This window comes from Bos javanicus, chromosome 18, assembly GCF_032452875.1.
Source record: "Bos javanicus breed banteng chromosome 18, ARS-OSU_banteng_1.0, whole genome shotgun sequence".
NCBI classification, from domain to species: domain Eukaryota; kingdom Metazoa; phylum Chordata; class Mammalia; order Artiodactyla; family Bovidae; genus Bos; species Bos javanicus.
In genome coordinates, this window is record NC_083885.1 from 3,041,323 (window position 1) to 3,052,466 (window position 11,144).

General features: G+C 43.1%; 1 protein-coding gene across 4 annotated transcripts in view; it reads right to left on the reverse strand.

The window, feature by feature from the left end:
* LOC133229965 (craniofacial development protein 2-like) overlaps window positions 1–5,726 on the reverse strand; it is a 39,929-nt gene extending 34,203 nt beyond the window's left edge. For 2 of the 4 annotated variants that reach the window (XM_061386760.1, XM_061386761.1), the window contains exon 1: window positions 5,491–5,701. In XM_061386760.1, coding sequence (XP_061242744.1) covers window positions 5,491–5,554 — 64 coding nt within the window. In that variant the 5' untranslated portion in view covers window positions 5,555–5,701. Of the gene's footprint in view, window positions 1–5,112; window positions 5,388–5,490 lie in introns of those variants that run through there. The other 2 variants (XM_061386762.1, XM_061386763.1) reach the window with 2 other exon arrangements.
* Window positions 5,727–11,144: the final 5,418 nt, after the last annotated feature.

An 11,144-nucleotide genomic window follows, 5' to 3' on the forward strand; every position in this document is an offset into this window, starting at 1 on the left:
AGTATTCTGGCCTGGAGAATTCCATGGGCTGTACAGTCCACGGGGTCACAAAGAGTCGGATATGACTGAGCGACTTTCACTCACTCAAATTTAACGCAAGTTCAAGGGACGAAGGAATCACCTAATACCATGAGGGAGTAACCAGACAAAATTCCACAGGACATACAGCCTGGTCTCCTATGCCAATCTATGTTACAGAAACGTGAGTGTGCTAGATTAAAATAGATGTAAAAGATGCAACAACTGAATGATAGAAGTAGTCCGGAACTCAACCATGATTTAAACAAGCTGTCGCCATTTTTGAGTCAACAGGGAAAACCTGAATATGGTGTGTATATTAGATGATCTCAAAGTTTACTGCAATGAACAGGGATAGAATGTTCACTGAAAAGAGCAGGCTACAAAGAAACATGAAAAAAAGTATGATTTCAGATTGGGGAAAAATACAGATATTAATAACAACACTTGGGAATAGAAAAAGATAAAGAGTGGGTTTCACTAAGAAATCAATACTGATAATCTCTAGGTGGTGGGAATGTAGTCATTCTGATTTTATGTTTAATTGCCTGCATTTTCTAGTTTTCAACAAAGTTCATGCACTTTCGCTATAAACTTATTTTTCTTCATAAACTGGGTGAATGTTGCAGACAGTTCAGACAAAGAAATGCATGTGGCTCTGGATCTTAAACATGAAAAAAGATACTCAATCGCACTGATAAGAGAAAAGCAAATCTCAAACTATACAACAACAGAAACTATGGTTAAATTCCACGTGGTTACTGTAAGAATAACATCCCTAGAGACAAAACAGCACAAAGTGAACAAATCTTTTTTAAAACAAGTATAGTGGATTAACAATATTAGTTTCAAGGGTACAGCATAGTGACTCAGCATTTTTTTCTTTTTCTTCATTTTGTTTATGTTTGGTTGTGCTGCGTCTTTGCTGCTGCACTGGCTTTCTCAGGTTGGGGGAGCAGGGGCTACCCTAGCCGCGGCGTGCGAACTTCTCAGCAGCGGCCTCTCCGCTACAGAGCACAGGCTCTAGGGCGCCAGGGCTTCAGATGTGGCCCCGACTTTGGAGCACAGGCTGGCGCTTGGGCCCAGTTGCTCCAGGGCATGTGGGATTTTCCCACATCAGGGACTGAACTCGAGTCTCCTGCACTGGCAGGCAGATGCTTTACCACTGAGCTACCAGGGAAGCCCTCAGTACTTTTTATAGCAAATGAACAAATCTTGTCCAGAGACTCAAAGCCTGCATTACCTTTTCAGTCCTCCATGCTTAAACATGAAACAAACAATTAAGAATTACTGCAAAAATCAGAGAATGTGTCTAACGTGTTAATGCCCAAAACAAACACCTAGGGTGAATAAAAAACAACTTAGAGGAAACAGACTGTTTCCTCATTTTATCAGGCTAGCATTATTTGATACCAATCAGACAAGGAAATTACCAGAAAACTATGGACCAACATTCCTTATAAACAAACACAAAACTTCTCAATAAAATTTTAGCAAACCAAATCCAGTCATGTAAAATAATAATACATCCAGTAAGTTTTATGGGGGTGGGGTGGGATGAATTTAAAATCATTAACAGATTAAAAACAGAAATACCACATGAGCAATAAATGGTGAAAAAGCATTTGACAAAATTCACTTCTCAGCAAATAAAGAATAGAGGGAATTCTTTAATTCCATAAGGCCTGAGGGGCAGTATACGCAGACTGCCAGGATCCAAATCCCAGCCCATCTAATCTAGTTGAGTAACTTGGGGTGCCTCAGTCTCTTCATTTGTAAAATGTTTAAAAAAAAGCAAAAAAACTGCATAATTACACAGACCTGGTAATGTGACTAAATAATCAGTTCAGTTGCTCAGTCGTGTCCAACTCTTTGCAACCCCACGAACTGTAGCACGCGACAATGTGAAGTGCTTAAGGCATCCATGAAAAAACCTGTAGGTAACATTATACCGAATGGCGAAACACTCATGCTTTCTCCTTACAACTGGGAACAAGGCAAGAATGTCCACGCTCACCACTCTTATTCAATACACACTGGAACTGTACCAAGTACAAGAGGCTAGCAAGAGAAACAAAAGCTATGCTCACAGAAGAAGGGGAAATAAAACTGTCTATACACAGATTTTCAGGGGTAGGGAAGGGTAAGAGTGGCCCTGGAACTGTTAAATTCAGTCGTGGTTACACAACTACAAGCATTTGTCAAAAAATCACAGAACACTCTAAGAGTGAATTTTACTGTACATAAGTTAAAAGTAGAAATATTTTGAACATTATTCATTATTATTCGATAGATAAGTAGATGTATTTAGAGAGATATGCATTTCATACACAGAATGCTGTCTGTCTCCAAAGAGAGTCACCTTGGCAAGGGGACAGTAGTAATGGGAGAAACACCTACACCGAGTGTGGGCCATCTCAGATGGTGAGAAGCCCAAAGCGTAACTAATATCCATAGAGCAATAAGATGCTCCACTCATGAAACAGAACATGATACTATTTAAAAGTTTTCAAAAAAAAAAAAAATTTTTTTTTTTTTTTTTCCAAAATTAAAAATATCGTGATGTCCAACCCCGGTTATGAGGACAAGAAAACAAAGCACACGCTCCCCAGTGGCTTCTGGAAATTTCTGGTCTACAGTGTCAAACAGCTGAAGGGTTGCTGACCTGCGACCAATCGTACTGTGCTGTAACTGTGCCAAACACCTCCTCTAAGAACCTCAAAGTCACTGTGCAAAGAGCAGCCCACCTGGCCATCCCCAGTAAACAACCCCAAGAGCAGCCCACCTGGCCATCCCCAGTCAACAACCCCAAAGCCAGGCTGCATAGAGAGGAAACTGACGGACAGTTTATGGAAAGAAAAAAAAACAACAGAAGCACCAGTCCATAAGGTGTAGCAAGAGTCAATATATAAATAATGATGATTCCAAAAAAATAAAATGAAGAAAATTGTCCCCCCTAAATTTTAAAAGCTACAGAAGAAACAAAGACAAGACTCTATCAGCGTCCAGAGACAAATTTTATGTACATGAGTAAAAATTAGCAACAAGTTTTTTTTAATAAAAGCACTGGAAACTTAGAAAATAATGGAGAAATACCTTCAAAATTCAGATTAAAAAACTACGGAATTCCATACCAAACTATTAATCATGCCTGAGGGTCACCTGGTTATTTTTAGATACTCATGGTCTCAAAAAAAAAAAAAAGTTTCTAACATGTATCTTTCTTCAAGAAGTTATTTGAGGATTTATTCTTATTTTGGTGGAACACACCAAGAAAAAAAACATCATGGGACCCAAGAAAACAGGGAATCTTAAGAGAAAAGAGACATAAACGAAACATCCAAAGTAGTGGTCACGATGGAAGATTTCAGGTTTAAAAATCATAAAACCAAGACAAATTGGAGCAGATCAGAAGACAAAGACGGACTTCAAAATAACAAATGATTATCTAATAAATCTAAATATGTTGGGAGGTGATTTAAACAATTTTGAGCGTTTAGGATCAAATCAGTAGTAAGTACACAGATGACTAAACAACAACAAAATGGCAATTATTAACTCCAGAGAAAACTAGTGCAGGAAAAGCAGTAACTGCATATACCAGATGGTTCCGTCACATGATATTCAAAGTCATTACCAAAAAAAAAAAAGAAACAATAATAGTCTAACCCAAATTGACACAGGAACATTGGCAGGCTGGGGAAGTGGGAAGGGTCTGAAGGTGAAAAAGTGTGTGTTGGCAGAGAGGGGAAAGACTCAAGGAGATGTTAAAAGACCTAATATGAATGGGTTAAGTCAGCAGACGATGGAAATACCAAATTTTAAAAGAAAGCAGTTTCTTCAGTGGAGGATGGACAGGGATAAGTGATGGAAATGGTTCAGTTTCAAAATAATTCTTTTAGAAATATTTGACTATTTTTAAGCAGGTGCACGGTAACTTTGATTACAATGAAAACTAATTTTCAAGTAATCATGCTGACAAAAGAGCTTCCCAGAAGGCGCTAATGGTAAGGAAACTACTGCATGCCAATGCAAGAGACGCAGGAGACCGGGGTTCCATCCCTGGGCTGGGAAGATCCCCTGGAAGAGAGCATGGCAAACTTCTCAAATATTCTGGCCTGGAGAATCCCATGGACAGAGGAGCCTGACGGGCCCTCAGTCCATAGGATCACAAAGAGTGGGACTCAGCACACACAATGTTGGCGGACAAGAATCTAATGCAGGAAAGGAGCCGGGAAACTATGGCAAGTCTTCGTTGATCATGGTAGCTCAGTAAGAGCCATACTGGTGACAGAGTGATCAGAAATTCATCTTTGCTATAGCCCCAAACTGAATGTAATGATTGGCTCGACCAAAAAAATGAACAAGGACAACTATCCAGGCTTTTTTTTTTTTTTTTTTTATCTTGTTTGACCCAGTGCAACTGTGCGAGCAGATACTTCTAACGAGATGTGGGAGTCTGGGGAACCGGCAGGATGGCAGAAGGGGTAGGTATGGGTAACATTTTGGTCTGGATCTGTTTTAGAAGCCTATACATGTTCCGAGCAGGCCCGTTAGGGACACCTGGGCACAGAGGCCTTTTTGTCCCCTATTTCTTATAGGCAAGACTCCAGTCTCCATGACCTTCTCTCATTTCCAAACAGTAGAACACTTGCTATTCAAAGGACGAACAGCAAAGAAACCACTTGAGGCAAGGTTAAAGGACCAGAGAAGCTCACCACCATCGACAAACTGGACCACACCCTAATCTGGCCAGCAACCTTTTTGAAACTTTGCAGAAGAATACTAGACGGTTACTGCCTTGATACTTTATCACTAACTCCTGCCTGACTATACGACCTTTCCGTACTCACCAGGGAGAGGGGCACAGTTCTTGACGCGCTAGCCTACCGTGTGGCCCTAACCCTTTGCCTGGCAAAGTAACAAAGCCACTTTCCTTTTCCTCCAAAACTCGTCTGCCTATTTCTGTTTGCATGGTGCACAGAGCGCCAAGATGTGGACAACACAGAAAAACAATACAACAAAGGTCTATGAAGGACTGAATATGCAGACTGCAAAGAAGCAAAAGACATCATTAAGTGAACTTTTAACCACCATATCTCTTTTGAAGACAGAAAATGATGTATCGGGGTCGTGATGCGAGCAATTCCGTGGGGATGGAAGGTCTGCGTAAGATGGCCTTTCAGAAGCGTTCAGGGTTGCTGAGGGTACGCGATACCCAACCACCACTAACGGTCGAGCTCACCTGCGGGTTCCCGCCCTCTGAGGGGGCGTTGGCCGAACGCGGCCCAGAGAATCAGCCGCAGGAAAGGTCCCAGTACGCTAACTGGGGCCACCGGCCGCGCGGTGCGGGCTCAGGGCCGCTTGAGAATCACGCCACCCTCCCACCGGGCCCACAAACGCCTGGCAAAGCGAGCCTCAAACGAGGCGGGGGCGGGGCAAGTCGCCTCTCGCCTCAAGAGGAGTGCTCACCCGACGGCGCGTAGTCTTCGTCCTCCTTCGACACGGAGAAATCCTCGGATTTAAACTCCTCCATACTGCTGCCGCGCGGGGCCTACGGTACCGCAGCAACCGCCTCCAACGGCAAAGCTCTAGGGAGAGACGGTAGAAGCGCGGAGTGCGCAGAGGCGACGGGGATGGCGGCGGCTCCGGCGGCGCGTGCGCACACGCAGAAACGGCGCTAGGTCGAGAACCACCACTTCCGGGCCAAAGCCGCGGACCTGACGCTCTTATGGCGGTCGGCGGAATGTGGGCGTCGTCCTGAAGCGGTGCATGCTGGGACTTGTAGTCTTCAGAGCTCAGCGGCTTTGATTTATTGTGTCTGCTTAAGGAAAATTTGTTTTGCCCATGGGAACACAGCTGCCCTTCGTTAGTCACTGGTTGATATTATTGAATTCGCTTAGTTGTTAAAATAGTCACCTCCCCCCCCAAATCAATATTCACGGTGCTTTCTGGGGTTATTTCCCCCGACATGCTCAGAGAGTGAAAATTTTGAGTTAACCAGTGGTGGGTTGTACTGAGGTTGCAGGCAGACAATTTGCTGTCTTGCTTCAGCCCTCTTAGTGTAAATAAGTATCGTCTTCCCAGTCTGTTTAGTGCCGCGTTTCCTTTTTTTTTTTTCATCTTTGTGCTTTCTGTCGGTGATTTCCCTGTTTAAAAGGACCCCTGGGTGTGTTGCAGGGAGGAAGCCAATTCTGACTCCATGTTGGAAACTGTTTCTTTGACTTGCTTTTATTATTTTAATCATACTCAATAGCTTGCCTGGAGGACCCTGCTTCTCTGCTTGACTGTAAACTAAAGTGCCTTTGTTCGGCTCTAGGAGAGGTGTTTGTCCCCGCCCACCTGTGAATAGAAGAGATTAGCACACCCCTTCTGAAGGCTGGACTTTCCCTTGGAGACGTTTTGCAAGACTGAAGACCCTTTCACTTTACTTCCCCACTGCATCTCCCTCTATTCTGCCTTGTGACTTTAGTTCCTCTTAGCTTCTTTTCTCTCTGATTGATAAAAGAACCTGGCATCCAGATCCCAGTAAGATGGTTGTTTTGATGCACTAGCCTGCCATATTCTCCGTCTGCCGGCCTTGCCTCAACACTTCGTCTCTCTGACTCATTGACCTATCGTGCAGCGAGCAGAGCAAGCTTGCACTCGGTAACAAGCGTATTGCTGGGGTGCTTCCTAATGTTTGTAAGTGCAAGAAGGTTGTGATGTGCCTTATGGAGAAAATACTTGGGTTAGATAAAGCTTCATTCAGGCATGTTTTGTGGCTGTGAGTTCAGTGTTAAAGAATAAACTATCCAGTGCATCAAGGAAAAGGAAAGTCACCAATCTGTATCTGATGCTGCTCCATAAAGTGCTAAAGTGACATTCATAGTGTGCGAGGCAGCTATGGAAAAGATGGAAAAGCGGCTCAATTTGTGGATTCAACCAATAAAACCGATGAAAAAAGTCTGGCAGACAGCATTGTTGAGGCTGAAAGTCAAAAGTTTACCCTCATGTCACCCAGGGTCAGAAAAATGTGAAGAAGCCCTTCTCTGTAGCGCTGGCTGGGTTGCACGTTTCAAAAGGCCATATGGTGTCAATAATGTTAAGCTTGCAGCTGAGGCAAGTTCTGCAGATCAGAAGGCTGCAGAAGAATTCAAACGATGCTTGCTAAATGTTATACAGGAAAAGGGGTATGTGGAAGAGCCGTTTTTCAACGCTGGTGAAACTGGCTTATTTTACAAGAATGTTGGCAAAAGAACCTATGTAATGTGAATGACCTCTAATGCCCCAGGCTTTAAATCATTCCAGGAAAATGCAACCCTACTTACGTGCACCAGTGCCAAGGGTGACTCTAAGTGCAAACCCTTACCAGTGTACAGACCTTCAAGTTCACAAGCACTTAACTGGAAAAACGTGAACCATATTCGGTGCATTGGAGGTGGAACCAAAAAGGGTGGAAAGCGACTGATTGGTTCCACAGCTGAATCATATTAGAAGTTCAACACTATCCCCAGGGTAGAAACCTTGCCTTAATGATTTTGTTAATTTTGGATGCCCCAGTGCATTGCTGTGAAAAACTCAAAAATGCCCACCCCAACGTGGAAGCTCTTTTCATTCCCCCAAATACTACCTCTCATCCAGCCCCTGGATCAGGGCATAGTGAAAGCCTTCAAGTCACAGTATACAAGTGAGCTTTATAATAAGACTTTGGAGGCTTTCAAAGCCAAGAAGGAAAATACCATGATGGACTATTGGAAATCAGTCACTGTACGTGAGGTGATTGATTATGTCGGCAACATCAAGCAGGTGACGATCAATTACTGTTGGAAAAATGTTTGACCAGACTGGCTGGAAAATTTCGAAGGCTTTGAAGGTGCTGCAGAAAGTATAAACAACAGTGTCAGAAACATAATGTGTACCACATGCAAATAGGTGGAGAAGGCTTTGGTGACATGAGGAAGAAGATGTGGAGGAAATTTTGGCAGAGAAAGCAATAGAACCCACCAACGAAGACTTGGATGAGATGGCAAAGCAAGACATGATGATGAAAATGGTGATGAAAGTCAGCCGAAGAGTCCAGAAACTGTCCTTCTTACAGCAGTCAAAATAACAGAATGGAACTCCGCACTGGAAAAAATTTTCAGTGACATGGAAGAGTGTGACCCTATGCTTGGTCGAAGCCTCAAATTTAAGCGCTTAACTTCCTGTGCATTTGCCCCTATGCTGACACTTAAGGCAAAAAGCTAAGCAGACAGGGCCGATGTAATTTCTGGAGTCATTTTGGAAGAAAACATTACCCACTCCATCAACAAGTGATGAGAGCCAAACCTCTGAGGTTGAACTGACAGATGCCAACCTGCCACCCTCTTCCTCATCTGCAGAATGAGTGCCACCAGCCTCTCCCTTGTTTCTGTGGAGTAAGCCGAGGTGGGGAGACTTGACCACACTCGCACTGTGCTGTTGTCCAGCCTGCAGCTCCATCAACCAGAAGATGTTAGGCAACATTTTTACAAAATGTTAAATATTTCATCTTTATTTGCATTAATGTGCACTATATAGTATGTGTCTACTGTATGAGTACAGTATGTGTAGTTTGTGTTTTTGTGTGTGTATGACTGAAGGGAAGTTAAAATAGTACAGTCTCAGTGTTGTACATGACACAATAATGCTGTCATTGAAGTGTTTCATTATTAATAGTATGTATCATTATTTGTAAGAAAGATATATTAAATGCAGTGTCTTTGAACAGAAACATACATAAAACAAAGCTATGTACTGATCAGTTGACAAAAATGGTATGACCAGAGACCCACAAGAACCCAATCCTGTATTTCTGCTAATTGAGTGTGCGTGGTAACATTATAGCTGTAATTACAAGGAATGGCTGTTTTCTAGAATTCAAACATCATCCACAAGGAATCCTTCCTTGAAGTTAATCCATATGAAAGTACAACCATATATAACGGTTGTCATTTTGTGACAAACTGGGATGTTGCCTTTTGCCCCGTCCTTGGAGTCTCAGTCTGGGGAAAATGCTACCCTGGCATTCTTCAGTAGACTCTCCCCCAGCACCCCGCTTCTCCCGCTCTCTTTAGAGCTTACAAGCATTTGTTCAGATTCACAAAGTTTCTGACCACTTTAAGGGTAATGATGGAACTGTCTTCTACTTGTCAAATTGTTTAGTAAAGAGATCTAAAATTGGTTAGCGGCCCTCATCAAGCTTAAAAACATACATTTTTGGATTTGAAAAGCATTTTCCATGAATTTAAATGTCACCAGCTGCGCTATTATGCTTTTAAAAAAATACACATTATCCTCAATGGCCAGTGATTTAATGAATCATGCATATGTAATGAGGTTTCCATAGAGCTGCAAAGGACAGGGTTGAGAACTACCCAGTTCAACTTGTGGAAATTCAGGGAGAACTTGGTCCCTTTGAAGGGGCACAAAAGCACCACACACATACCCCATGCCTTGCCCTGTACATCTCTTCCATTTGGCTGTTCCTGACTTAAATCCTTATGATAAACCAGTGGCCTAGTAAGTAAAATGTCTGAGTTCTGTGAGTCGCTCTCAAATTAATTGAACCCAACTTATAGCCAGTTAGAAGCACGGAAGAACCTGGACTTGCAACTGATGTCTGGAGTTGGTGGTTGAGGATGGGGGGTACTTCTGGGTACTGTCAGAATTGAGTTGAATTGTTGAACACCTTTTCTGGTGTTCAATGTTTGTTAGTGTGGGGAACACCCAATATACCACTTAAAAATTTAAAGATTTCAGCACATAATCCCACCAAGAATAAATAGGCTGAAACTGAGCAATCCCTTTGGACAAATATTGGCCACAATACAAACCCCAACCACCTACAAGTTTCCTGGTTCACTCTTACCATGTTGTTACCGAGTCCAAGCTCCCTCTGCTCACCGCAGGACAGGCCAGTGAACCCGAGAGAGGAAGTGTGGAGGCAAGGAGAACGACTTCATTTGGAAAGCTGACTGACTAAGATAGCAGACTAGCGCCTCAGAGCAACCATCCCGTGGGGGTCTGAATGCAAAGTTTTTCTGTTGAGTCAGAGAGATATAAGCAATGAGGTACTAAAGTCAAAAGGCAGAATAAAGGAGAGGCAGTGGGGAACTAAAGTGAAAGGGTCTTCAGTCTTGCAAACACCTCCGAGAGAATGGCCAGCCTTTGGAAGGGTTGTGTTGATCTCTTCTATTCACAGGGGGGCAGGGTCAGGTTATCTCTCCACTAGTGGAACAAAGCACTTGAGCTTATAGTCAGGCAGAGGGGCAGGGTCCTCTGAGGCGGCTATTATGTCTAACAAAAGAAAGAAAAGAAAGCTATAAAAAAATGTTGGAGAAGACTCTTGAGAGAGTCCCTTGGACTGCAAGGAGATCCAACCAGTCCATCCTAAAGGAAATCAGCCTTGAATACTCATTGGAAGGACTGATGCTGAAACTCCAATACTTTGGCCACCTGATGTGAAGAACTGACTCACTGGAAAAGACCCTGATGCTGGGAAAGATTGAAGGCGGGAGAAGGGGACGACAGAGGATGAGATGGTTGGATGGCATCACCGACTCAATGGACATGAGTTTGAGTAAGCCCCGGGAGTTGATGCTGGACAGGGAAGCCTGGTGTGCTGCAGTCCATGGGGTCACAGAGTCGGACACAACTGAGCGACTGAACTGAATGACAGAAGCAACGAAAAGTAAGTCAAAGAAGCAGTTTCCAACCTAGAGTCAGAATTGGCTTCTTCTTTGCAACGTTGTCTTGGCAATAATTTATGGGGTCCTTCCCCTCCCGCCAAATTCAGCATCTTTAGCCTCTCCTCATAGTCTCTTCCCACTGTCCAATCGTGGGTAATCATCTTTTTGATAACAGAAGAGATCCTCTGTTGGGATTCATAAGATATTGGAGGTTTCTTGCAGAGCTCTGCATCCCTCTGGGGTGTTAGAAACATTCTATATCTTGACCAAAGTACTACCACTTCACCTAAGTGTATAAATACATAAATATTCATTAAGCTACACATTTAAGACTTGTGTACTTTACTGTATGTTGTACCTAAATTAAAAAAAAAAAATAGAGAATGGATGGCTAGTCTCCTGCTACACTGTATGTCCATCTGCAATGCCTGGAAG